This window comes from Primulina huaijiensis, chromosome 11 (genome assembly GCF_012295235.1).
Source record: "Primulina huaijiensis isolate GDHJ02 chromosome 11, ASM1229523v2, whole genome shotgun sequence".
Taxonomy (NCBI): domain Eukaryota; kingdom Viridiplantae; phylum Streptophyta; class Magnoliopsida; order Lamiales; family Gesneriaceae; genus Primulina; species Primulina huaijiensis.
Genome location: NC_133316.1, coordinates 22,189,074 through 22,216,915, shown reverse-complemented (window position 1 = coordinate 22,216,915; position 27,842 = coordinate 22,189,074). Strand labels below are relative to the sequence as shown.

Here is a 27,842-nt window from a genome sequence, read left to right as displayed (position 1 = left end):
TCATATTGAAATGATGAGTTCAAAGTATACTGAGAAGCCAAGAATGAAGCAAAAATTTATTTATTACATATTTTGTCACGTTCGAAATAAGAGGAAACGAAACAACCTTAAATTCATAAATCCAAAAACAAAACAAACGAGCCAGAAACCCATTGGTTCAGCGAATCAACGGCTCGGAGTCTTCACGAAACCTACATGTGATGAATTATCGACTTTCGTGAGGGTCATCAGGTCATTCACAACCCAACACCTTGACTCGGCCCGATTAAAGAAATAGCCCGCACACTTGCAGTCCGATGTACATTTTTTCTGGCAATCCGACTCCTTAGTGGGGCCTGTTCCAGCGGTGTATTTGCTCAAGAAATGGTCAACTCCTACTATTTTATAGTACTTTATATCTTTACAAGTAGTTAACTTTGGAGGTGCACAAGTCTTGCTCCAGCCCAACAACCCATTGGGAGATGGGCAGGCCACGCATTGGCTATCCTCGCAAAGCCCGAATTTGCCACATCTGTCTGGTATTTGGCATTCTTCACCAGAATCTCTAGGGAAAAGGGTGAACGTTTCTTCCCACGCCTGATAATCCACGGGATCATAGTACGTAAACGCTCTCAGTCCTCCGTCGATCCCAAGTCGTAGAAACGATAATGTGCTGTTGTATTTGGGTCGGGATAAAATCCGGTTTCGGCCGTCTGGGCTCACAAATTTCAACTCATATGCAAACGCATCCTCCGTCTCGGGATCACTAGTGAACGTCAAAACATTGATAGTGTTGTTGCCAAAAAAGAGATAATCCGTAGAGTCGAAATATAACATGGGCGTGGGAGAGTTGTCGCTCTTGTAGTACAATGCAAATCTCTTGGGCTCCAAGACCAAGCTATATGGCCCATTTTTGTTCTCCTTCTCCGAAAGCCTGCTCACGAGCTTGTTCGGGCCTTTCAGTCGAAGAGATTGGCCCACTAGCAGAGTGTCCGTGGGGGAGTCGAAACTTTGCCATATAAATTTACCCTTTGAATCATGTAGTACCATGTTACCATTGGGCAACAACTTGAAACCTACAACATTCTTGTTGGCAGTATTTGTTTGCCACACCACTCGTCCATTGGCTTCCGCCAACACAAGATTGCCATCCCTCCCCAAAGAGAATGTTGCATTCTCTCCGACCGGCTTGCCACGATTCGCCTCCCAAACCCAACGCCTAAGCGATTCAGATCGCGTGGTGCCCATTCGTAAGGCCAAAGTGTATGCACCAGGTGTCGTGTTGTAAAAAGCTAGCTGGAACGGGGAATTGGATATGGACAAAACTCTATAATTTGCATCATATTCGACTATATAAGGCCCGAATTCCCCTTCGTTGACAAAGTTGAATGTTTGTGAAGGAGGCACAACAGCTTCAGCAATGCAAGAGATCGAGCATAATAATATAAAGGAGATAGTAAAGAAGGATGGGAGAGGCATTTTGCTGTGTCTCAATCAAAGAGTTCGAGTTGTACTTATAGAAGATGGGGTCATTGTTTATTTTCTTGAAAAGATGGACAATCTTTATTTCTTGGATGCTCATTGCTACTACAGCCCATTCAAATAAATGAAATATTTACCTTATAAATTCAGATATATCTAAATGGTCAACTAAAAGACGTGGCCATGGAAGATGTGCTTCATTAAAATAATATTACCGACACCAATTGAGGTTCCTGAGCACGTGGCCACAACTCATGTACCGAATTAATCGAAGCATATCCGTATTTACATGTACGAGACATTTACAAAAGTACATATATTATTTAATAACTATTAAGCAAAAATTTGTGTGAGACGATCTCATAAATCGTATTTTGTGAGACAGATATCTTATTTGGGTTATTAATGAAAAAGTATTACTTTTTATGCTAAGAGTATTATTTTTTATTGTAAATATCGGTAAGGTTGACCCGTCTCACCGATAAAGATTCGTGAGACCGTCTCACAAGAGACCTACTCTAACTAAGTCCCCAAAAGTTGTCTCGTGATTTTTGATTAACGAATCAGATTAATTTACATTTCAGACCAAAATTTTTTATGCTTTTTAATCATAGAGTATTTCATTATCCCTATTATATCTTTACATTTGCGTACGTAAGGCATCGAAAATGGGAATAGGGATGGTGCAAGTACGGAGAATGTTATTCTTATCCCTGATTTTGTATCGATGTTCTTGATAATAATAACATTATTATATTAATAATAATAATGAATTTTCTTAATACTTGAAAAAAAAAAAAACTCGAACTCATAACATTTAAATCTCGTTCATGATCCAACTCGTTACGTCATCATAATTATGTAGTTTTATCTTTTTTGTTTATTAAAACCATGATTACAAAAGTTTGTATTGTTTAAGTAATATTGTTATTTATATATGTAATTGAATTATTGTATCAATATTCTTTAAATGAATTTGAAGATATTTTCAGTTAATTCAACAGAAATTTGAATTTATGACGATGATATTTATTTAATACAAGTCAGGTCCGGGATGATGATGAGAAATTATGCTCACCTCGTTACCATTTTTAAATTATTTGAAACATTGATGATGACTAAAATGAAGATTTAATGTCGCAAATCTAGATAAAAATTTTCAAGTCAAATAGATAAAAACGGGTATGAGAGTCCAATAAAAACTTAATCCTCGCATAGATTAAATAGAAAATCTCCTATTAAAAAAACAAGAGTTCATCCCATCTTCAGAGAGTTTCTAGCAAGCAGGGAGCGCTCCCCAACAACATTTAAAACTAATAAAATAATAAAAAAATATTATAAAATTTATTATATATAATTTTTTTGTAATTAATATTATTTAAAATTTATAAAAAAATGTTTGTAATTAATATTTTAAATAAGGAAGATTTTTATTAAGATATCTTAATATGGCTTGAGACCTTGAGTTTTTTGGATTATAGATAGTTGAATAACATTTTTTCTAAAAGTAGCGAAGTTGAAGAACATAAAAAAATTATGTATGAGCTCATACTCACGTGGATGTCCTAAGTTATTAATGTTTTAAAATGACCCAAAACTGCATGCCCCAAGCATGTATTTTTTTTAAAATATGTTCGAATTATTATCATTCGGACACAACTTTAAAAATAAATATTTAATAATTTAATACATGTGGGTTTTCCGTAGTCTCATGAAAAGCAGCATGACTCTTGGTACCATGTAAAGGCCGCATTAATTTCACTGACTATTTAATTAATATTGAGTGGATATGAGCAAATGAATTAGAAAGGTAATTTTTTTTTTTAACTCAAAAGGGTAGATTTCTGGGTAGGTGTGCTTTTATACTCGTGGATACTAATATTTTTGTTACAAAAGCGAATTTTTACTTTTGAATTTTATTTTAAAAGAGCTGTATAAAAACTCATGTGACGGTTTCACGAATCAATTTTGTGAGATATAGTTTCTATTTGAGTCACTCATGACGAATTATTACTTTTGATGCTCAAAATATTACTTATTATTGTAAATATGGACTGAGTTGATCATTCTCAAGAATAATGATATGTGATACCGTTTCATAAACGACCTACTAAAAAACCTCAATAACAAGCTTGAAAAAGTCTTTATTTATTTATTTATTTTTAAAAAAAAACAAAATGAAATAAAAGCTCAATTTATGAAATTATAATACTGCTTGTGTTTTTTTCAAAAATATTTTTCTAAGCCAACTGTATTTAACCGTAAATGTAATCACGACTTTTTATATTAAAGATGAATGAGATTTGATATTTTATAAAATGAAATTTTGAATAAAGAAAGGCGAAATAATAAACTTTTTAAGTAAAAAATGAAATATTTTATAAGTACGAAATAAATTAGAAATTTAGAATTCGACACGATCGATAATCCTATATACACAAGAAAGATAACACGACTTTTATTTCAAAAAATTGTTGATATATTAGAGAGTGCGATAACATGCAAGTAATTGCGCTAAAGTTGTGGACCATTTACAATGTTTAGGCGCAACTTGGCAGAGGTTGACCAGTCCATACAATTGAAGAAACAGAGATTGAGCAAAAAACTCAAGTTGCTGTATTGTAAAACTGAATAAAGAATATAAAAAATTATGTTTATATAACTATGATAAACACAAAAAGAGTAAAATGACTAATCTATTTTTGAGAGCTAACAATAATATATTCTAACAACAATATATTATTACAAGCTATTGTCATGTAATGCATTCCTTACATAAATCATACTAAAATAGTGAATATATTTATTATATTTATTGGATTTTTTTATATCAACTATTAAACTATTACTGATGTAAAAACATTTATAATAATTTACAATTTGCTGATTAGAAAGTCACACAAAAATATATTTCTATTGGCAGAAAAAAATAGTTGTAGCAAGTATTATAATATTTTTTGTTTAGTTTTAAAATGTAACAAAAAAGGTAAATTATTAAAAGAACACTTCTGGTCAACTGGATATAATTAACATTAATGTGAAATTATTTAAAGATTGAAACTCAAGTCAATGGCATTACCAAAAAGAACCAAAGAGAACTGGCAGATCTCACCACTTTGGCTTTTCCGGAATACGGATGTATTTGAGTACTTGTCGTTCTGTAAAACTATAACAAAAATATAATTTTTGCTTTTTCTTCTAGGCGAATGTGAGTTGAGTCCATTATTAGATTATTGGATAAGTACTCTATTAACAAACTAAATCTTCAGTCACATGACATAAGAAATAAGAACAATCAAATGAGCCCTTTCCTCCCACCAGGAAATTTAGTCCCCAGAAAATCCGTCTCCACGGATACATTGTCCGCGCAACTATTGCTCTCTTTGTCATGTAAAATGGTGTAATTTGAGCTACTGATATCCCTGAAGTAGCATGAGTTATCACCAACAGAATGATACTTTTGTTGGGTGCTTCCTAGTCCACTCACTACTAAGTTGCCCTTCACAAGAATGTAACCCTGCGCCTTCTGTGAATTCTTGAGCTTGGTGGAAGAAAGTCCAGAATCAGAAGCCTTATGTTTCTTCTCATTGATACCTAAATTGACATTAGACACTGAAGCATAGCTCCCATTTCCTTTATCGACGTCCTCTAAATACATGTAAAGGCGATGCGTCTTCAAAGATTTTGTAGATTGTATAGAAGATGGCATATTGGTGTTGACACTGCCATTGAAATGTATTTCCTGATTCAAAATCTGTAAATTTCCATTCTTTTTTATCACCATAGTGTTGGTATATTCGAATCTCTGTCGTGATTTGGTCATGAGCACTCCATGAGAAGAATTCACCCATCCGCTCGAAATTACCGATCTAGTAACATTTGTGATGAATAATCCATCAAGACCTGTGAAATTGGAAAGAAGAGAGATGGAAAGTGGTGAAGCATTGTGCCTCATCACCTTCCCTTGTGTTTTCTTACTCTTCTTATCCAACCAAATGTGCAAATTTGCGTCGATGTACCAAACATTCAGAGCATTCGTTACGCTGAATACAAATTCATGAGCATTTCCATCCAAGATCTTTCCTAATAAAGGAGTGATCTCAATATCATAAGAAGGGAGATCAAATGAACCAACTCCAGTGATTGGTCTCCACAAGAGGGGATTTATGCCTCCGGTGTAGATCACGGTAAATGGGAAAACTGCCCCAATGATCACATTATCTAAGCTCACAAGCACCTCCCTAAATGGTCCATTCCCAGTTGCACCAGTGAGGTTATTAGCAGAAATATACTCATTCGGAAAATTTCCATACCAAAATTCATCGTTTTCATGATACGACACATATACCTCTAACACGGCCTTGTATGCATTCTGGGGTATTTTGAACACCTTGGACACTACATTGGTGGAATTTTCAATTTCAAACCACAACCCATCATTTAAAGGTAAATTTCTTGAAATGGGTAGGATCAAATCGGCTCCAGAACCAAACTTATCATCCATTTCAGCAGAGCCAACCTCACTATAACCAGAACCCTCTTCCGTCGGATAGAAATGAAGAGAAACATTGACATGGTACACACCAGTATACGTACTATCAACAAGATTTCCCATATAAACAGCAAGAATCTGATTATTCATCAACAAAGAATGGTACCTAGTAATGTCCTTCTTCACTGTCCAAACAATGCCAGTGGCCCTAGGTTCAGCAGTGCAGCTCCTAAGTATCTCAACCCCACCAAGCCAAACGCCGAAGATTCTATCGAATTGCCTGCCTTTGCAAGTTGCTGTCCATTCAAGAACGATTCTTGAAAAGTTCTGAGAAGGACAATCCAAGGGAGGAGTGTAATTCGCAAAAACAGGGGGCTTGCCGTAAGTGAATGCAAAATCATGTTGTAGAACTAAGTACGAGCAGGGTTGGGTATTGGGAAGTGAAATGGGATTTGTAACTTCGAAGTAAGTGGTTGGAGGAGTGTCTCCGTTGGGCAGCGAGGTGGGTTCTGAAATGGGACTTGACCAGAAAATGGATCTTGATGCGTGAAGGTTTGCGGCAGAGAGCGGTGGTCGGTGGAGGAGAATGAGAGAACAGAGGAAGACTAGGGAGAGGAGTGGTGGAGCCATTGCCAAATGATGAATGAAGTTAAAAGCAAATTATAGAAATGCCATCTTCGTTGAATCTTGGAGTACAAAACAATGTAGTTACTATCAAATACAAGAAAGGTGAGACGTCCAATTGTGTCGGCATTAAATTCGCCAACAAATTTTAAGACTCCTTTTCATTTATAGTTTCTCTATTTCTTCTGCGAATTGTATTTTTGATCTCTTACTTCTACGGGTGGGACCAGCCATTGATGTATATTTAGGACAGGGATGACAACAGATCTTAATTTCAAGAGTATATTGGTTGAAATTTGAGTAGAGCGTGTTTGATTCCTACACTATTTTGGCAGACTTCAGCTTTTTAGGCTCACTTTCTTTAATATGCTAATGTGGAAAATTTCCATTCATATCATTAGACAAATAACAAGATGAACAAGTAATGAACTTGAATGATCTTTTTATACATACATGAATATGCAAGTAAAATGTAGGTTCAAGACAGAGAATTCGTTCAATGAATGAACCGGTTAAGAACTGATATTTGACAAGAGTCTCCATTCAGAAAGAAAACTTCCAAGGGCACGTACGATGATGAAGATGACATTGCTGAAGTAAATCTGTAAGTGGGTTGTAGTATTTTACTGCCCTTAGGACATGGAATGGTCAGAAGCCGAGGTCCAGTCCTCATTTGCCAAACCTACGAGAACAAGTTTTGTTAATCGGTGCCAATACAAGCGGAAGTAAAACCTTGTCATCCATCTAAGTCAAAAAAGATTTTGCAGGTATTATAGTTTTGATTATCACCATGAAACAAGGATAAGTTATGAGATGCATTTAATGCGGATAGGGTGCAGGTGAAGTGCCGTTTAGAGGTTCACTGTATTAATGGCAAATTTTGATGAAAAAATAAATTTGAAGGAATGCACATTTTCAAGGCTATGACAAACAGCAAAATAAATGATACTTCAGTATGGTCGAAGAGCTCTCTCTCTCTCTCTATCTATAGATATATACACATATACCTATNTGGGAGGATGCAGCATGCAAGAGAAAAACACCTCAACTATTCCTTTTCGAGGAGCGTGGATGGCCAAACAGAGACAATAATCACTTTTCAAATATTCATAACTCGCAGTTCGTGAAGCTGCAGTATCTTTACTTGCAAGCATCTCCACAAATAAGCAGCTTGCTTCACGATATCCCTGCGAAAGAAAAGTAGTACGAAACAAAAACAAATTTAGAGGCCAGTAGTAAAGAACTAAGGGTTGAAAATGGAAACTAAATTATGTTCAAAATTTGACATTTGTTTTTGTCAAAAATCTATTATATATATAAAGATTCCAGTATGTAAAAGCTTGAACTGCAGACGTAACGAAAAACATGAGTACTGCCAGAGAACCTTCCATAAGCGAACGACGACCAATGCCTGCGTGTCTAAGAGCAAAATACGGCCAAGCGAATCAGTTACTGCAGCCAGAGTACCACTAGGTGATAATGTGAGTTTCTCACCCTTCCTTGGGTGATCCTTCAAACAAGTCAGAGGGGATGCTGTCACAAGAAAATAATAATTGTTGGTAATTCCAGGATGAAGTAACTGAAAAGTAACCCCAAAATCTAGAATCGATTATCTCACATCGGGCAAATGGTTGAGATTTTGCTTCTGGCTTTTTAGTTGGCTTTTCTTCACTCCGCCAGATCAATTTTGAAAGTGAAGCTATCGTGGAAAATGTTGCAGGTACAACTTTAGACAAGATAGCTCCAACCATTGATCTACTCTTGTCAGCCGAAAGTCTTAAAAAAATAAATAATCAACCGTCACTAACTGTATATGGGAAAAAATTCTATCTGAGTGTACCATATGATAAAAAATTCCACCAGACTAACCTAAATGCTGAAATGACGGCATCATCTCCAATAGTGACAGCACAGTAGTAGCGTTGACTTGACTGCCCAACAATAAAATCAGCTGAATTCAAATACCAGAATAAATTCAGAAAGCTTCCCAAAGTCACTAGAACAAAAACATGATTACATGGAATACGAAGAACGAAGAACGACTTTTAACCTGTAAAGCGTTTGTGGAAGAAAGTGAATATGAAGGGCATTAAATTTTAGTAATACTTTACTATAGTTACCAAAGACCTGAAAATCATTCTTGAACAATCAAAATCAAGATTGAGTAAAATATGCAATTTAAAACAGTACCTGAATTTCCATCAAAGGTGGGGGCATGACCCCAGTTATAGCAGCATCAGCACATAATCCATACTTGCTAACATTCCATAGATGGTAAGGAAGTCTTGTAACAGTTCTGGAATCCTCTGAACTTCCATCATCCGAGTCCTGATCCCAAAACCGAGAATGTGCTCCTTGAAACCACCGTTGAAGCAAATTCTTCATTTCATGAAAGACAAATAAATAAAATAAAACTCATAAAAATTGGATAAAAAGAAACCACCACAAAATAACAGCTGTAAGCATTTCATACAGATTGATGAGGAGTTGTACAATGTTTTGTAGCACAATATATCTGGATCTTTAATACACTCACCTTAATATCAGATCCTTCAAAACGAGCAATCACACCAGGCATTACAACGCAAACTTCCTCCGAAGATGCATCATGCATAAGATCTTGTTTAGTCCCACGTACCCTTAACTTAAGAATCCTTCCAGAATTTATGAACTGCAAAAAAAAGGCATCAATTATTTCAGATATATCTTTTTAATGCTAAACTTTGAGGGACAAATCAAATTTGCACAAAGCAGAAACCAAAAAGACCTAGTTATATACCAGTAGCTTTTCAATCAGAACATTTGTTGGGTCATCATTTCCACATTACTTGGGTCAAGTTTCAACAAGTGGGTGAAGGTAAAGTTTTTTTTGGACAACTTGTCCTGAAAATGTAACTCAATAAACACAATTAAACACCTAAAATAATACAAACTACGAATTATCCTCGATACACATGTCATAATAATCAAGCTCAACGGCAGGCATGGGTATAGAGAGATTTAATCACATGTGTATAAGGAAATACTTCTTAACTCTGAAGTATGTTCAAAGATCGTGAACCTGCAAGCACAAGGGTGATTCTCCAATCAATTAGCCTAATAGTCTATAAGGCTACCGTTTGTGTAGAAAAGTGTAAAACGGTTCAATTTCAGAATTCTGCCAAGTTTGAGTGTCATTTTTTCCTATTATTTGTTAGACGACTTAACAATCCGGTGTTGAGAAATGAGAATAACGGATTAGTGTCGATATTTCCACTCATTTCCTAGACAACTTTATCCTCTGGCCAACGGAAGTTTCACGATAAAGGCACAATCTTTGCTCAATCGAATCCAAAAAATGGCTACCCAATTCAAAAAGTAACTTGTAACCCTTTTCAATCACACAAAGATATCATCAAGGAAAATCAAACGCCTTGCTGCGCAAAAACAGAAAAAAAAAAACAAGATTGTTCACCTGTCTATGAATGAGATGACCGCTGAACGCATAAATCAATAGGTAACCGCACGAGGTGCCGACGGCGAGGACTTTAGTATCATCATCGAAAACGAGACACTCGACGGCCGAGATGTATTCCGCCTCGATGGGGGAGAGATCGGGCAGAATCTTGACGGTCCGGTTGTTATCCGGATCAGGTCTACCGTCTCTTGAATTTGACCAGTGGATGAGGAGGATCAAAGAGCGGTTAGCTAGTGCGATCGAGCGAGTATCCAGGGAAACAAGGAGGTTGGCATTCTCCACAAGCCAACCTTCCTTTCCGGCACCAAGATCAGATAAATCTTCGCCGGCGATGCATCCGAGATCCGTCGTGTGATAGCGGCGTGACATTGGGAGGAGGAAGAATTCAAGGCATCATCAATGAGGAATTCGATGCCCAACAGATTTCAATCTTCCGGTTCAGAAAAGACGTATTGCGTAATTATTCGAACTTTCGTGCTTTCTACTAAAAAGGGAAACGTCATAATCCTAAAATGAGAAAAATTCTTGTTTTAGTCCCATATCTTTTATGTGTTTCTCGGTTCAGTCCCAAACGAAATTGTTGACCCCATTTAATCCCACATTTTCTTAATTTTTTCAGCTTGGTAATTTCATCAGCTTGGAGTTCAAAGTACATAGTCGATCTTATCATTTCGACCCTCTAAGTATTCAATATATATTTCAACCTCATAGTTTATCGGAATATAGTTTATAAGATTTAACACACCCGAATCATTTTCTAGATATCTGCTTTCATTAATAATATTTCCGACTTTGTATCAGAATCTGATAGATTTTTTGTCTTTGAATTCGAACTCTTCCATACATCTCCACAACTCAATCATTTCAAGCTTATCAACATCAATATAATCGAAATATTCGAAACTCCCCCATGTATTCATTGTGTTTTTCAGGAGATTTCAAACTTAATTTTAATACAATTTAATTGTATATATCTGATTCGCCAATTAATCCTAAAAACGAAAAAAATAGCATTATATTATCGGAAAATGCATCATAAAATTTATTTATGTGATGGTATAAAATAATAGTGGATTAGTATAATTTGGAGTGCTCTTCATTGGGAAATTACTTCGTATGGCCATTAGATATCCATCCAATTACCTACTAAATAAAATCTTTATAAATGTACACTAATAATAAATAAAAATAAAAATTAAAAAAAAATTGAGATTATATTTACAATATAATGATTTATAATTTATTTACAAAAAAAAATCAAATAATGATATATAAATTATTTAATCATATAATTGTATTATATTAATAAAATATTACTAGTCACAAACAAACAAACAAAATATTGTGAATTCGAGTTTGGTTCGAATTCAATACACTGTAACACAAATCAAATAGTTTCCGAAACGCCTCAAAAAAATTTTGATTCATATTTGGAGCTTATGAAATCTGACTCAAAAAAACTAACGAATTGACTCAATCCGTTTACATCCATCTTGCCATCTTCTAGATCTTGGTTTCTTATCTGGTCGGGGCACCCAATTCTTATTCATATGACTCTATTTTAAAGTAAAAAAATTCAACGATCTCCAAAACGTTGAAGTAATCTTAACATTGAATGTGTCCAGACAATCTTATATGTCAAGTTTTGCCGTCCATCCAAAATATCTGCTACTTGCTTATATGTTATCCATAAAACTTACACTTCATGAAAATTACAATATTATTGTATCAGCCAAATTTACATCACAAGCTGTCTTGAATCCCCGAGATAGTAAATTCTACTATTGTCAACTCAAAACAATCCATTGATTCAAAATGAAATGATGTAACAATCACTCCACATAACAAGATTACTAATGTACATGCCATACTTTCATCAATCGAACAAGGGCACGAGTAAGCAACAATCTTCAACTCATTAGCGGTTTTAGCCTCGAAAATCTTAAATTACTCGCATGCCAGTTTTGTCCCAAAACTGGTCAGACAAATAGCAAAGGCCTGGAAAGCTGATAGAGGCTGCCTATAATCCATTGTGAAAGTGTCGTCACCAACTTTCCCAAACTGAAGCAGCACCGTCTCCTCATCACCCTTTCCTCCAGGCTGACTTTGATCCATAGTAGCAACGAGTTGAAAATTCTTGACCGATGCGACAGTCACTCTTCCATGGAAATTCAAGCACCAGCATTCCAAATGTTCGTGCCATCGCGGGGCTTTGTTTTTCAAAACTGTGAGTGCTGGAGAATAGGGCTCTGGCTTCTTTGCTTTAACAACGTTTTCATTATTGTCGATTGACTCCTCCAAAAACGGACATTTAAGGGAGCACGCCATCCTCCTAGGACCTCTTGACTTCAAGAGATTGAACTTATATGACACATGCCCGATTTCAAAGTTACCAGCTGGGACTTGGGGACTTATCTGCTTGCTTGCAAAACGGCGGCCAGCTCTGCTACTTGATGGCTTTGCTCCGCTGTGCGGTGGTTGGCTGTCATAGATCGTGAAATTGGTACCGAGGAAATCTGACCTGTGACACAAATTTTGGTACTTAAGATACATGAGATGACACAGGTAAGCTGAAAAATATGGAAGAAAAAGAGAATAGTTTAAAAGTCCTTCAAGAGTGAGATTCGATGCGGATAGAACTTGTTAAGTGATATTAGGTACAACCACAGCTACTTAACGATCACCAAAGCTGCTGTCTCCCAACCTCACCAACAGCCACTCTAGCATCGTTTTGCCACATATGACACAACTGCATAATCACTGCGCTCTCAGCCACAAAACGCCTCCTATTTCTGTGCAATCTTCCACAACAGATGGAATTACCGAATTACCAAGTCGACCTTCTACAACTTCTTTATAAATCCACACCAACCATTTTCTGGAAAATTTCAAATGCAATTCAACTAGCTGGTTTTCTCCATCTCAACGACATCCAGTTCAAAGCCCGCATCGCATCGTCAATGGTTTTATTAACCAACCCCCCTTATGCCCCAAAGTTAATGTTATGGTTAGGAAGGATTGAAATACCGTCCAAGAATTTCTATTTGATTGGGAAGAGCCAATTATGAAAATGGGTGTATTTGTTCGCTGCAACTGTGCCAGGGGGAAGGAAGAACAGTAATTTTTTGTATAAGCAGGGGAGAGAATTTCTATAATTATGCGGACAAGATGACAAAGGAAAAGCAAAGATGATATCTTCCCAATAACAAGTGATCCAGGTATTTTCATTTTAAAATGCACTCTGACATAGGGGCCATAAATACTTCACTAATCACTCTCAAAACTAGTTTAATTGAGCATGAAAACTACTTCAGGGTAACAAAAATTTCATTCTCAACTATTTTCATTGGAAATGAAACTACTTCATCCCTGAAAGGTATCAAACGGTTCCATGCCTTCCCTTTTCTCAATTTCTATTAAATTTAAGTAAGTACCATCAGAAGATATTTATGCAAATATGAAGCCACCGAGGATTAATCAGTACTGACATTGTTTATGGCTCACGGCCGTTTAATTCAAAAACAGTTTTCTAGAATTTTTCAAGCTACATGAGATTACATATTTGCCAGCCTCACCCTAATCCCCTTCAATCTCCAAGAATGGCTCAACAGGCTTGTTCTTAAGTAGAATTTAATGTCATCGCACAGGTTAAAGCTCCTATTCCATATAAAGATGAGGCTTCAAGTAAAAAGAGCTATAATGTAAAGCCTATTCTTCATCCTCTTCCATTGTCCCCACTTCTCTTTTAATCATCATACAATAATCTAATACCACTCTCGTATTTGGCAATTTAGAACTATGTGCCCCAAAATATTGGATGTTTCCATCCATCACAGCCAACATAAGCAACATACAAATATGAATTGATGTCAGTCAAATTACCCAATAAAAATATCGATGCATCCTTTCAAATGCAAGTTTGTAAACACGAAGTGACAATCATGATAAGGAAAACAAGCTAGCTTTTTTTTTTAATCAAAAAGAAGAAGTGGACTTTGTTCCCTTTAATTGCAGAAACAATCTCAACCTAGCCACATCATAGAAAAAGTTAGACAGTTCAGAACTGTCAGTTAGGCATTCTAACCTTAATTTTCCAACATAGGCTTTACTACCTTGAGATAGATCATCAGCATCCAGGGATATAATGTACTCAGTGTGGGCACCATTTCTATAGCGTCGTGCTGCTAAGAGAAACTTGCCTTTGTCTGTAAATGCTGCAACAAACAAGCATGAAAACATCAGCTCTTAAAAAATCGCAGAGCAGCAAAAAATCAAAGACAATAACTAGATTAAAAAAAGAGGCAACGAGGCATGAATCTCTAGTCTAGACACCTTTGACTTAAATAATCAATTTATAGCTATCAAGGATTTTATGCGTTTAGTACAATAAGTATTGGAACAACCATCTACATAGATATTTAAATGCTAGTGATATCCATAATACGATTCTATTCACTTGGAGCATGTTTCTGAACCTAGATAATGGTTGGATTGTGCCTGACGCAATCCAATTGTCGATTTCCTTTAATGTGATACCAGCATCGGAAACTTGCTAAGCTAGGACCAGCTGGCAAGATTCAGTGATACGATACCAGCATCGGAAACTTGCTAAGCTAGGTCCAGCTGGCAAGATTCAGTGATACGATACCAGCATCGGAAACTTGCTAAGCTAGGTCCAGCTGGCAAGATTCAGTGATACCGACAAAAATAATTGATAAATAAATTCCGAAGAACCCACCAAATACATCGACATAGCGAGTTTATTTAGATATTTTGCAATCTACAAGTCATGAAGTAATTTTCAAAAATTACATAAATAGTAATATTTCTTACAAATTCACATCAAAAATTTATTGACTATGAGAACTTGAATGATGATGGATTTTGTTGTATTAGGTCAAAGAAATTGAATTATTGACCAATAAATCTGAGATAGGTACAGAGGATAGGTATACCAATCTAATTGGAGTTAACTTCACGATTATCAAAAAAGATGGCTCTGTAGCTTGATTAAATATCGAAAATAATTTGAAAAAAATTATGTAAACGAACTATAGTAAAAACATTTTTTGATACCCTTAATATGAAAGTCAAAGTTATATTCACTCAAAATTCCCAGTTAACTGATTGTAAATAGCAATTTATAACAAGAAAGCCCCTCAAATCACTCAGCAGGTTATCTTCAAAAAAATAAATCCAACTTACATGGTGAAAGAGCCAGATAAAGGTAAAATGTTGCATTCTTCTTGTCACGTTTTATGATACATTGAAGCGGAGAGTCTCGCGGCCCTGGCTGCAGTTATGCAAAAAATTTACTAAGAACGCCCAAAAGAAAATGAGAGATTCTCAGCACACAATCAATGGTACAATTTAGTCACAAGATTTCAATAACGGAATGAAACCACGCATGATGCGATCAACATATGCATTCCGATTTTAAATTTAACAACACTTTTGCGAGCAATCAGCCAATCCTGATTATTGATATCGATTTCCCACTAATATACCATTCAGAATGTGCACGTATCCAGAACTACTCAGATCACACGCACAAACTATACAAGTCTATGCAAATATCGAAGTAAAAATAATAATAAAAAAAGGACCTTTTTTAGGGAGGAAGGGAAGGTAATTTTCCCGGGGTGATGTACAGAGGCCTTTTCCACCACTTCTTTGGTGGCTTCTCTCCACAGCTTACAAACGCATCCGAATGCGACGACGTTTTGACGCTGCGGCCATTTGTCTTCACTCGCTTCCACCCTCTGTATTATTTCCCCCAGAAGATCCGGCAACATACTCGCCCACGTAGGGGAGTCCGAACGACCCAATTCACCACAAGCCACACCGTCTTGCTGATGCTGCCCGTTTCCATTATCACCACCAATTCCTTCCTCTTTTCCACCCTCTTCCCGGCTAATACCGCTATCCAAATCGCAACTAAATTTGATTTCCGGAACCTTGGATTCTTTGCAAGATTTGGAGAGTGTGAAGGACCGATGGATGATTCTTCGTGGGAGGAAAGATCTTCTCAATGACATCTCGGTCAGAGATGGATGAAGAGAGAGAATTGAGGAATCTTTAGAGAGAGAAAATAGCTGTAGTCCATTTATACGCCAAAGAAATTCATTTTCTTTGCAGAGAATTTCATGGACGTTTTAGTGTTATGGACACACGTCTGTGATGGATAAATTGATGACAGACGAATGAAATTTTAAACTTAATTTTAGAATTTTAATTGGGAGACACGTGTATGGTGTCGATGATTTTGGTGAGGGATATTTTTGTCATCGAGTGGCTGGAGGTTAGTAACAAGACACGATGTCGTTTTAAAGCAATCGTCAAATCAAACCACACGCTTCCACCTCTTCGGATCAATCTGAGTCCAACATGTTTTAAATATCAAAATCATGTATTCTTTTTTTCCACAATACTCTTACTAGTTATGTAAATACGTTAAAATTCAAAATCAATTAATATATATTATTAAATTTGAGTTTATATTAATACATTTTGGTGGTATGGTTAGTCTTTTTATTTAATACTTTATTTAAAATTCGTTATCCAAAAAAATCTAATATCCTAAATTAATCAACAAACAAATCTGACGATAGTATCATCTCGCACTTTAAAATTATTATAAACACCAAAATCATATAAAAATAATATATAATATTTTGTTTTAATTATTTTTTAAAAAAATTACCGCATACTAATATCGAAATAAATGGGAAACATGATTATATTATACAAAAAAAGTTATATTTTGTATTAAAATTTATTATATCTATACATATCGTGTGCTAATAATCATTGTAACACGTCTCATGTTTTAATTAATTTGAAATTTCAAAGTTCCAAGGTTGATTTTCGCACCTATCATAAGTGATTGATTTGATCAAATTTTGTTACATTTTTCCTTTCATTATATATGTCCATCAAAACTCCAAGGCCTTTTCTTTTTCCTGTCTATTTTAAAAATTACTCGTTCACTATATTAACGAAATTTAGATGTGAACTATCTTGAAATAATACTAAATTATATCAATTATAATTTTGTATTGCCCTAGTCAATGTATTTGGAACTACTTCAAAAATATACTCAACTAAAAAAATAATATTAATAAATGAACACAAAACTCATATGAGATGGTATCATATATTAATTTTGTGAGACAGATATCCGACACAATCAAAGTGAAGATTAATTTCATGGTCAACCAAAGGTTCGTAATTTCGTGGTAAAGTCTGTCTTGCCTGTTAGCTGACGGACAAACCACACACGCTCGACGGTCTATCTCGGCATTCCGAGCGGCATTACACGACCATATCAATTTATGCGTATGGCACCAAATTTCAATCCATATTATGATGGCAAGAATACTGAAATCTAAAATAAAATTTGGATTAAAATATTTTTATTTGAGTGATGAATTTTTTAGACGAAATGACTAACGTGATTGAGGATTTGGTACATCTTCTTTTTTTTTTTTTTTTAAGATTAAAATTATGAATTTTAAAAGCATTTAAGTTGTGTTTAAAACCATAGATTTGAGATGATAGAAGTCAAATCCGTTATTATTAAATTATTGTCTTGCTTTTGGATAAACAAAATTCATGTAAACTATAATTCAATTTATATATACGATGCAATTTCAATAATAATTGTGATAAATATCAAATATAATAAAATATGAGTGTCATTTAAAATTATCACTTACATATTTTCCTCAAATCAAAGCTATCAATCCAAGAACAAGGGCAACTTAAAATAATTAAAGTGAATTTGAAATGAAGATTTGAATCATTTCATAAGAAACACAAGCTTAAGAGAACGATGAATAGTAAATTATTTTTTACGTCCTCAAACTACTCTATGGTCGAAGGCTTGAAGCGCACACTATGGTTGAAATTTTCAATGTTCCCACTTGATGGAAACATGAATAAACACTTTCTTCTAGTTGACAGATAATACAGACAATATCATCCAAGGAAAATCCTTACATATCGACTTCATTTGTTTTTTGTGCGAAAAATACCTTAGATTTGGCACTAAAGTCTTTTCAACATTTTGAACAAAAAGTTGTACACAATACAAATGTAATTTCCAAAGTTTGGTGGGTGTGTCAGCGGTTCGAAATCCATTGGATTCCAAAATCCCCTCCCCAAGCTCAAGACAAATAAATAAATATTTCATATGATTATTGCACTCCAGAGAATTTATCAAACGTTAAGCAAACCACCAGGATATTATATTAACCAATGATACAAATAAATATGGCCTATCCCCTACATCTTGACCTATTGTTACATTACATCATAAAAACAAAACCTGAAGGTCTTCAATCTCAGCTACGTAAATAACTGGCTTCTAACTGTTTCACCTTTTGGGTGGGTGCCATGCCGACATTCATCGACAAGCGCCATTGTCAGCATTTCCGTACAGAATTGATCGTCTGGTTTAAGCCATAAAGCCTGTTGATTCAACAACAATCATGATGCCAAACAAGTAGATTTGATCAAAATCGTGCAATAATATGACTCAAATTCGACTCGATCCTACTCAAAAATTAATTACATTAATCTACAAAGTTGGTTGCTAAACCGGAATACGTCTGAAATTATCAGTAGTTGAAATCTTAATAGTTGAGTTGTGAGTAGTTGATTACTACACCAGAATATGTCTCAAAATTGTGTATGAACTAGTCAAATCTTTTAAAAACTAGAAATAAATAGAATGTCAGTTCGGCCATTACAAAGTTGTCAAAACATTAATTAATACAAATTTTAAAAAATATTGAAAATGTAATAAATAAGCTCCAGTAGCTCGACACACACACTAAAACTTAAATAATATGTGCTTGAGTTGCCCAAGGAACCGATATCGAGTTGAGCTTTTACCGACTGATATGATATGGAGGCAGGAAAATTCGAAACTAAAACATTATTGTTCCGAATCTAGCTAAACTTACCTTATGATAGTACGCAATTGCTGAAGTGAAATTATCCTGCAAAAGGAAATATTCAACCCTATATGTTCATAATCAATTTACTGAGATGATATGGAGGCAGGAAAATTCGTAAAAAAATACCTGCAGATGATACGTGTAGGCGAGACCTGCATATGTACTCAAGCTTCGTGTTGATATTGCAAGAGCTTTATCATAATAAATAATTGCCTCGTTGTATCTCCTGATGGAGAAGTATACTGATGTGAACCACGACATATAAATTTTAATAAGACGAAAAAAGTGGCACACAAATCTAGGTTTTGGGTGGGTGAGAACGAAGTCTTTGGAAGGAGATTACGCGAGGTTATATCACTTGAGCAGATACGAACACATTGCACGAAAGAAAAGGAGAATAACAATGTATAATTGATAAGTTTTACCATTTTTTTAGTTTTCTGGAGATCAAGGTATCAGGTCTACATATAATTTTGCATTTCTAAGGGATAAAGAATAAAGACTGCATCCGTGTTTCATAACACAAGGTTCATAAAATCAGGGGAACAAAAATTAAAGATTCAATATTTACATCTAAGAGACTCTTTATGTGATCCAGGTAGGTAGAGTGATTATAGAAGATTGCCTACGAGCAAAAACCCCACTGTCAGAAAATAGAGTTGTTATTCAACTGTTTATACTTGAGAAGCATACTGAATGGACATTTTCAATCAGCATCCTTCTTGTTGCCAAAGACTGGACTTCTTCCGGAGAAAACAGATAAATTGGTTAAAAAGGATAAATGATAGCGTAGCACATAAATCCATTGACAATACTAAACAATTAAACAGCGCGCACACACGCGCGCATACATATATCACCAAGAACAAACTTATATGGCTTTGTTTGAAGAATGTATCTCAAAAGCATGATAAGACAAGACGTACTTTAATTTTCTCAACGCATGAGCGAGGTTAACCAAGGTTGGCTCCCACATTTCACTTAAAGAGGATGATACACGAGACAACGTCTGTTCAAACCACCATACAGCCTTCTTATACCTGAAAGATTTTTGAAAGGGCACGTGCTTTATCAACTCAAAATAGCTTAACTATTATAACCATAACCAAAGAGGTTTATGCTTAATCATAAGTACAGCCTACTTTGAAATGCTACAACAATTGCTCGGAAACATAACTTCTTCGACTTGCAAGAACAAGAATATATGAAGTTATGAACTATATCCCTATGAAACACGTGCATGAAACTAAAAATGCATGGGCAAGGGTAAGAAGCATAACGGCTGTCCCTTGCTCTTTTATTCCAAAAAATATTTTGAAACCATTTTTTTAATCAAATCATAAATTAGAAGACACTCGATAATATAGAAAATGCTCAAATGAATCATGCAAACTTAAAATTATATTAATATAAACATTGCTTATTTCAAAATAACCATGCTTGAGGATGCAGAAATTTATAGTAGTTTATCAAGGTAAAATATCTTACTCCTTCATATGATAAGCTACAACACCTAACTCATTGAACACAAGCGGATCTGAAGGGCATATAATCTTGGCCTGCAAAAAAAACTGAATGCAACACCACATCAAACAGATGAACCAAGGTGAAAACACCTAAATACACAAAGAAATTGCAAATTTTACCATTACTACTTAATTACAAATAAGGCCCAACGACAACCAGGAAAATACTTACACACCAAGGCTGCGTTTGGTTGCATGATAAAATAAACTAATGATTAGTATGTAAATGGTAAAGAAAATGATTGTCGTAGATATGTAATATATGGTAGTATGTTTGGTAAGATTTTTAAGTGTAGGATAATTTTGAAATTTTTGATGAAAGGACAAAATTGCCCTTCCTCTTTTTTTTTCTTCTTCCACTCCGGCGGCGGCGGTCCGGCAGTCCGGCGGTGGTCCGGCGACGGCGGTCCGGCAGCCGAGGTGGTTCAATAGCGATGAAGGAAGAAGGGTAAAATTGGAAAGAGAGTAGGGATAGAGGAGGGATTAATAATCCTACGGAGGAAGGATGTATTATTTTATCACACGTAATACCACCTAATCACTCATAGTAAGGATTGGGCTGGTTAAATAAAAATCGTACCAAACGCAGGATTAGATGTGATAAAATAATCTATCACACCTAATCCGCCCAACCAAACGCTGCGCAAGATTACAATAATCACCTGCTCAGCAAGTTTGAAGCTATGGGTCCGCATGTATTCCATTCCAATGTATAGAGTTGGTAGATGGAACCTGAAAAAAAAATATTATACTATACTTAACATGCATATAAATGAGTACCTCTCAAGTAATAATGTAACTTGGACAACATATTATCCCAAGATTTCTGCAAACAGCTTTAAGTTATAACCTTTAACTTTAAATTAACACTCTTCCTCATGACCCAGATATTTTTTTTTTGAGAACTCGTGATCCAGAATTAAGAAGGCAGAAGTAAGAAATATAAGGGCACAAATGGGAAGAATAAAATACGTAATCCTAAAATTCACTCAATTCATAATATGGTGTAGCACAGGATGTCTGTGGTTGATAGATTTATTCCGAGGAACCTCCTTAACCAAACTTGGAAGTCACACTCATATCAGGCTCAATATCTTTGTTTTGGGCGTACAATCTTGTTTATTCACCTGACCATCAGCAATGACACTCTTTTAAGCATTATTGTGGTTGGTATCAACTTCTGTGATTTGAATTTGCAGGGAATCTTAAACTCAGTCAAAGAAAAGATGGTCTTTCAAACGCAAAGGTAACGAAACAGGAACAAGAACATTCTTGAGAACTTTTTTACCAGCGTAATTTGGTGTTCTTTTGCCTAGCAATCGCAACTTATCATCATCTATGACTATGTGCCCAAACTTTCATGAGATATAAAAACTACCAAAAAAAAATTAGAAACAGAGTCAATTCAAGATCCCGTTAACTGCTTGTTATCAGATATTCCTATCTAGGAACATATCAGCAACATATAAAATCATACTTGCACCAGCTTCCGCTTTGTTCACCTCATTTAGTCATAATCTATCATGAAATAATGTCTCTGGAGCAGCATGTAACAGTTTATGGATGAGAATCTAGTACTTCGGCAGTACACTCAGTCACCTCAATAAAATCAAATAACAATCCCCCATTAAACTTAGCAAAACAAATGCCACAATTTTCAGGGTTATGAGGAAACAAGTATAGAGATGCTAAAAAAAATAAGCTCGAGAACGACAAAAAAGCTACTGCAGATATATGGATGAAGAACAACTGAAATACATACCCAGGAAATAAACGAGCAGCAGTGCGATAAGCTGACATGGCTTGGTCTCCTTCTTCTTGTGCTGCATAAGCATTCCCATAGCCTATCCAACCAGGAGAAAATGTTCCATCTAAGCTTGTTGCCTTACTGGAAAACAATTAGAAAAGGAATGGAATTAGCCCGAATACGAATTCATCAATTGGACATAGTGAGGAAAGCAGAAAAAACAATGATATGGCACCAGTATGCCTCGTTATAAATCAAAAGTTGTTCATTAGATAACAGAGCACATAAATCATCAAAACTTTAAGAAAATATCTTTGACTCAATAAAATGTGTTGAAAATTTAATGGCATTTCTGATGAAGCGTGAAACTGAGAAAAAGGAAGACTTCTGTAAGCAAACAAAATGTGCATAAATCAGTTTTACAACAATATGCATAAATCAGTTTTACAACAATATGCTCCACCATCATTTGGTGAAGGTGCTACAGCTACTTCAAGGATATAAAAAGCACAGAGGCCGAGATCTGATAAAGGAAGATGTTAGCATTCTTCCCTCGACGGGAAAGTAACACATTCATTAAAATAGTCAATAACGATCTTATGAATAAGTAGAAGATAGCATATTTACATGAACCATGATCCATTGTGCCTCTGCACCTTCAGTTAAGGGAAAAAACAGTAAAGCAAACTATCTGACCGCACTTCTGGTTCTCTGACAACTCATCTCCGTACTACAACTTGGACAGAAGAAGCACTGGCCTCCTTATGTGCATGCTTCAATACTTTGAAACCAAACCAGCTAGAATGCAAACAAACTAACAATATGGCATTATTGTAATTCCAATTTGGTAGCCTAAATTGAGAATGCTAAAGACTGAGAACAGGGGAAACCGGAACTGCAGAAAAGAGGGAGCAGTCCAACAGGACTAACTTTGTCTGAAACATATAAAAACATAAGGATAAAGGTAGCCACAAAACTATTTCTATATCAGTAAAACTCAAATCCTTGTGGTAGTAGCACCCTCTACTGAGCCCAAAACATGATGGAAAAATTAGAACTGCGACTTGAGCAGGAAAAAATACACAAAAATAAGTAGATATACAGCTACCATAGGAGTTGTACCTAAAATAACGGCGCGACTGATCATACTTTTTGATACAGTAATAGTAGCAACCGACTGCGAACCATGACAGAGCCCTGTACAATCATACCAGAAGCAATCAACAGAGACAACTCTGAAGCATCCGGAACAAAAATGGAAACTTTTACCAGGCAATCTCAAAAAGGAAGTGCAACCAAACTCGAGAACATATTGCTAGTCTAGTTGGTATGAATAATAGATCAATTGACATTAACATTATTGATAAAAACCCTTTCGGAAATCCACTAATAGAAAGATATTTTAGCCATGTGTCTTTTAGTTAAGATTTTAATCTCTACACAACTGAATTACCAGACCTTCAGAATAAGGAAATGAACCTAATCCAATTTTCCTACTGTAGACAAAAGAATAAGAAATGCAAATTTTATAAGATAAAAAAGGTGACAAATTCTCACTTTTGAGGATAGTCCTTGACCAAATTGCATGCCATTAAATAAAGTTCATTAGAATGTCCTAGTTCCATTGCTGCCGCTAAATGCACCAGGGTGCACTTTAGGTGAAAAGGATCCTTCTCAAGTAATCTGAATTCAACACAAGGTATTGTGTCAAGGAATGTTAGTTAAATGCATGCTGCTCATCAAACACAATCACAAACCCACATCGATGTTAACTCAAAGCATTTCTGGTATTCACCACACTGATGATAGTACTCTGCTTTACAGGCTAAGAGATCAGTATTGTTCTTCGGTGTGCATAAGGTTTTGTCAGAGGACTTCAAAGAGCAAACGTCCAGCTCAAGTTCCCTAAACTTGGTTTCTACAACATTTTCAGCTTCATACTGGACAAAAAATGGTCAAATTGAAATTATTACAAAGACGCGAATAAAAACAAAAGTGATAAACACCTGCATGAACACAAGTTTCATGAAAACAGAATGGCCAATTCCACACCCGAATGTGAAGCATAAAACTTCTTACTTTCTTTATCAAGCAAGAATAGAATGAAGAGAGCCAGCCATCTTCAGCACCAAATTGCAATGTCGCCAATAGCCTGGTCTCTACAATATAGGGATATAAGATGCTAAAATCATACTATGTAAATAAGCTGGGAACTTAGGTTCAATTTCCTTTACTATAAAAATGATCCTTGTGCATGAAATGACAAGTCCCAAGGGTTGGAATACAAATAAAACCAAATTAATCAGAAACCTTCTGTATTTAACATTCTTCACCTTCTTCACAAGTAAGCATGTGACCCTCTATTAAACATTCCAAGGCCTGAATTGGAGAGATGGAATTGTATCATGATCCGTGCAAATAAAAATTGCATTAAACAATGTAAAAATCTCAATATAGAAATTATCGAAAGGCCAGTTCTATCAGAGATCGACGATAATTACTAAGAGCTTCAGAATAGTAGTTCAAATGATTCTAACAGGATCTATGTTGAAACAGAGCAATTAGCATACCTCATAACACAGAGGATCCGCTTTAATGGCAGCTTTGTACCTTTTAAGTGACATGAGAAAAAAGTAGAATAATGCCAACTATTTTAGCTAAACTTGTAAGCTGTACCAGATTTAACAACAAAGCATATTGAACAAAAGAGCTGCCACGTATCAACATGTACATATGACAAAAGAAGGCAAGAGAAACATCGGAGAGTGAGATCAGAAACAGGGGACAACAGTAGTGAACAAAGTTCGCCTAAAAGGAATAGTAATAATGTAACACTCAGCCACCAAATTCGCAAATGATAAGTCAGATACAAATTTACAAGTAGCAAGTTTTATCGTTTAGGGAAATATTGAATAGACAAAAAAACATTGAGGATCTTAGCAATGTAATTCAACTATCACAATGCATTTTTAATGGCCACAACTTACAGATCTCGCGTATGAAACACCAGTCAACCAATCGATGCCTATGGAAATACTAAATAAACCTTCAAATGTAAAACCAACTATCATCGCAAATTTAAAATTTTAGATGTCCGAGTGGCCAGTTTAAGTTGAATGGTGTATTGTGGTAACTATCTACCAACAGTGATCAGGGATACTCAAGTTGTTGCCCTAGTCAGTTTTGACCAACAAGACAATGTTCAAAACAGTAAGATTCCAAAAGTTTCTTTGTTCGCTATTTGGGAAATAATCAAACCATCGACATGAAAAAACCATTCTTTTAACCATGTTCAATAATTCAGTATATTTCTTCTAGCAATCATTGAGATCTCATACTTGGCAGACGATCATTTTTCAACTGATTTATAGTTTTATACATAGTAACTCAGGTTCACTAGCAATTTCAATCAATTTATGCAGCATAAATTGTCAAATTTTCAAACCCGAAAGGTTTACAAAAATCAGGGAGAAAAGATTGGTGGATAATTCTTATAGTAATACACTAAATTACAAACCATAACCGAGCTTGTGCACGATTTTCCAATGCCTCGTACGCCTTTCCCCTTAAAAAGCATATTGCTGATATAATCTGTCACAAAGATGTAAACATCATTTCTTTTCTCTGACCAACATCCAAAAAATTACATCAATGGGTCTGCTTGTATTCTGCTGGATTCAACTGCACTTACATTGATTTCATGTTCTTCACCATCTTTGTCCAGATACATGCTATTGTAATCCTTTGTGTCGGTAATATTACCATGTTCATCCACTTTAGCATCACCAAGCATTAGCAGGCATTGATCCCACTCCTTCAGTTCTTCCTAGTAATAGTATATAAGTTTTTATTCATTAGAACCATCAACACAAAAGTCTTTGTTTCTAAAGCAAACTGACTGGTCACTAGCACTGATTAGACAAAATTAATTAAAATGAAAATAACAGCAAACAGATGGAATCAAAAACGTGTCACAGGACTAGTGTTTAAAATCATTTGGGAGAAAACCAATCAGACAAACTAAACAATGAAAGAACAGCTGAGTTTACCATACCCTAAACTGTTAAATAAATCTCAACTAGCCAGTAGACATGGACAACTAAACAAATCCCCAAAGCGTACAACAAATACTTTAAGTATCCGATGATCTTTCACGAATTACGTTACCTCTTCAACATATGACATAAAAAAGGAGTCGCAAAATTACAAAAAAGAAAAAGGAGAAAACTAAATTTTCTGTAGAAACTAATATAATACATTGGTAATGACATCCGAAATATTCAATGATTTATTATCCCAGCCTCCATGAAAAGTTTAAATCTTTAAACATAAAAAAATAAATCAACCACGTTGGTTCAATGAACAAATTGTCACCCCCAAACTCTCACCTCCCACGGAATTAAAAGGATGAGAAACAGATTAAAAGGAAAAAAGTTCAAAAATTGGGGGCAAAGGAGTAACTTTTGCAGAACACAACAATCCTATCGCAGTCACATCATTGGTAAATCAGAACATGAAAATATTTTACTAGGCATTTGGCGGCGAGGTAGCGGAACCGGAGGTCGCGGAGGACGATCTGGGAGGCATTGAGGAGGTGGAAGGCTCGGCGGTAGTGACGGCCTAGATAGAGTGCCTGAGCTTGCATATATACGTCGGCCGGGTCTGAAGTCACGGCCGCAACCTTGTCGGCGAAGAATATCGCCGATGAGTACAGATGCTTGCTCACGCAATCTCTTACCACACCCCGGAGCTTCTCTACTTGCTCCTCCCGCATTTCTACAGAACGAGGGTTTTGAAACCGAGATTAAGGGTTTTGAAACAGAGATTAGGGGTTTTGATTTCAGATGTCACTGAAAAGAGCGGGAGAAGTTTTATGGTTTGGTTCGAATTAGCTGGTCGGGCGACGGATATGGGAGAAGGCTTGCCATTGGCATAAAACAATTCTTTTTGTGTGCGCGTCACTCAGGGCTGTAAATTCGGTTTGCTGAGCTTTTTGATTTGGATGAAAAATATTTGGTTTATCAAATTAGAGTTGAACCCAAACATATTCCAAATTTTTTTAGTCAAATTCGAACTTAAATTATTTTGTTCGATAATTCATGAGCCGTTCGCAAATTTTAATATTTTATTGATATAATATAATTGTACATTAAATAAATAAATTTCGAGCCTTTCGATTACTTATTTTCGAATATTTATTCAATTTTTAGCGAACATATTCGAATTTTCGAGGCGAACTCGAACTCGAGTTTTAATTCGAACCAAAAATTTTCGAACTTCGAATCGAGATCGAACTCGAATAAAACTGATTTAAGCCGAATTCAAGTCTTTAAATTTTCGTCATATTCTATTTGATTCGATTCGTGTACACACCCTAGAGTTGGGGACTTAAGGTTGGATTATTATTATCATCATCATCATTATTTATTATAAGGATGAAACATGTTGCGGTTATACTTAGATGTGAAAACCTAAAAATCACATTAATCAGATAAACTTTAATAGATATCCGAAAAAATATATTGATAGGAAGAATCAAATTTTTCATATTGATCCAATGTTCAACTATTTC

General features: G+C 35.4%; 5 protein-coding genes across 6 annotated transcripts; all 5 read right to left on the bottom strand.

The window, feature by feature from the left end:
* Positions 1-44: 44 nt before the first annotated feature.
* LOC140988155 (epidermis-specific secreted glycoprotein EP1-like) lies at positions 45-1,539 on the bottom strand. Its single transcript, XM_073457110.1, has one exon. It carries the CDS (start codon positions 1,456-1,458, stop codon positions 166-168), a length of 1,293 nt encoding a protein of 430 aa, XP_073313211.1. The 5' UTR covers positions 1,459-1,539; the 3' UTR covers positions 45-165.
* Positions 1,540-4,541: 3,002 nt separating this feature from the next.
* On the bottom strand, positions 4,542-6,738 carry LOC140988073 (peptide-N4-(N-acetyl-beta-glucosaminyl)asparagine amidase A-like). Its single transcript, XM_073456967.1, has one exon. The coding sequence runs from the start codon at positions 6,581-6,583 to the stop codon at positions 4,757-4,759; it is 1,827 nt and encodes a 608-aa protein (XP_073313068.1). The 5' UTR covers positions 6,584-6,738; the 3' UTR covers positions 4,542-4,756.
* Positions 6,739-6,941: 203 nt separating this feature from the next.
* On the bottom strand, positions 6,942-10,493 carry LOC140988075 (uncharacterized). Its single transcript, XM_073456968.1, has 8 exons — positions 10,032-10,493; positions 9,114-9,248; positions 8,768-8,956; positions 8,447-8,508; positions 8,196-8,353; positions 7,962-8,110; positions 7,621-7,764; positions 6,942-7,259 (listed from the first exon to the last, which is right to left on the bottom strand). Exons 1-8 carry the CDS (start codon positions 10,401-10,403, stop codon positions 7,074-7,076), a joined length of 1,395 nt encoding a protein of 464 aa, XP_073313069.1. The 5' UTR covers positions 10,404-10,493; the 3' UTR covers positions 6,942-7,073.
* Positions 10,494-11,689: 1,196 nt separating this feature from the next.
* LOC140988996 (tubby-like F-box protein 7) lies at positions 11,690-16,162 on the bottom strand. Its single transcript, XM_073458146.1, has 4 exons — positions 15,641-16,162; positions 15,240-15,327; positions 14,119-14,248; positions 11,690-12,555 (listed from the first exon to the last, which is right to left on the bottom strand). Exons 1-4 carry the CDS (start codon positions 16,070-16,072, stop codon positions 11,982-11,984), a joined length of 1,224 nt encoding a protein of 407 aa, XP_073314247.1. The 5' UTR covers positions 16,073-16,162; the 3' UTR covers positions 11,690-11,981.
* A 2,061-nt stretch (positions 16,163-18,223) lies between these two features.
* Positions 18,224-27,249, bottom strand: LOC140988995 (anaphase-promoting complex subunit 6). Of its 2 annotated transcripts, XM_073458144.1 has the most exons (16): positions 26,799-27,248; positions 25,962-26,096; positions 25,788-25,861; positions 24,841-24,880; positions 24,604-24,649; positions 24,350-24,429; positions 24,032-24,210; positions 23,828-23,953; positions 23,393-23,467; positions 22,286-22,411; positions 21,186-21,255; positions 20,486-20,568; positions 19,924-20,037; positions 19,124-19,223; positions 19,004-19,039; positions 18,224-18,506 (listed from the first exon to the last, which is right to left on the bottom strand). In XM_073458144.1, exons 1-16 carry the CDS (start codon positions 27,042-27,044, stop codon positions 18,384-18,386), a joined length of 1,653 nt encoding a protein of 550 aa, XP_073314245.1. In that variant the 5' UTR covers positions 27,045-27,248; the 3' UTR covers positions 18,224-18,383. The 2 variants fall into 2 exon arrangements, with proteins under 2 accessions (XP_073314245.1, XP_073314246.1); XM_073458145.1 differs by lacking the exons at positions 18,224-18,506; positions 19,004-19,039; positions 19,124-19,223 and adding an exon at positions 19,238-19,640 and having other exon boundaries at positions 26,799-27,249.
* Positions 27,250-27,842: the final 593 nt, after the last annotated feature.

Coding starts and splice junctions, on each gene's coding strand:
- LOC140988155 (XM_073457110.1), bottom strand. CDS start 1,458: ATGCCTCTCCCATCCTTCTTTACTATCTCCTTTATATTATTATGCTCG.
- LOC140988073 (XM_073456967.1), bottom strand. CDS start 6,583: ATGGCTCCACCACTCCTCTCCCTAGTCTTCCTCTGTTCTCTCATTCTC.
- LOC140988075 (XM_073456968.1), bottom strand. CDS start 10,403: ATGTCACGCCGCTATCACACGACGGATCTCGGATGCATCGCCGGCGAA. Junction 8,957..9,113: donor TTGAAGGATCTGATATTAAG/GTGAGTGTATTA, acceptor CATGAAATGAAG/AATTTGCTTCAACGGTGGTT. Junction 8,509..8,767: donor CACCTTTGATGGAAATTCAG/GTACTGTTTTAA, acceptor ATTGTTGGGCAG/TCAAGTCAACGCTACTACTG.
- LOC140988996 (XM_073458146.1), bottom strand. CDS start 16,072: ATGTCATTGAGAAGATCTTTCCTCCCACGAAGAATCATCCATCGGTCC. Junction 15,328..15,640: donor TCCCTTCCTCCCTAAAAAAG/GTCCTTTTTTTA, acceptor GCATAACTGCAG/CCAGGGCCGCGAGACTCTCC. Junction 12,556..14,118: donor GCCTATGTTGGAAAATTAAG/GTTAGAATGCCT, acceptor TTTGTGTCACAG/GTCAGATTTCCTCGGTACCA.
- LOC140988995 (XM_073458144.1), bottom strand. CDS start 27,044: ATGCGGGAGGAGCAAGTAGAGAAGCTCCGGGGTGTGGTAAGAGATTGC. Junction 26,097..26,798: donor ACCTCGCCGCCAAATGCCTA/GTAAAATATTTT, acceptor TACTATTACTAG/GAAGAACTGAAGGAGTGGGA. Junction 24,650..24,840: donor CGGATCCTCTGTGTTATGAG/GTATGCTAATTG, acceptor TCTCCAATTCAG/GCCTTGGAATGTTTAATAGA.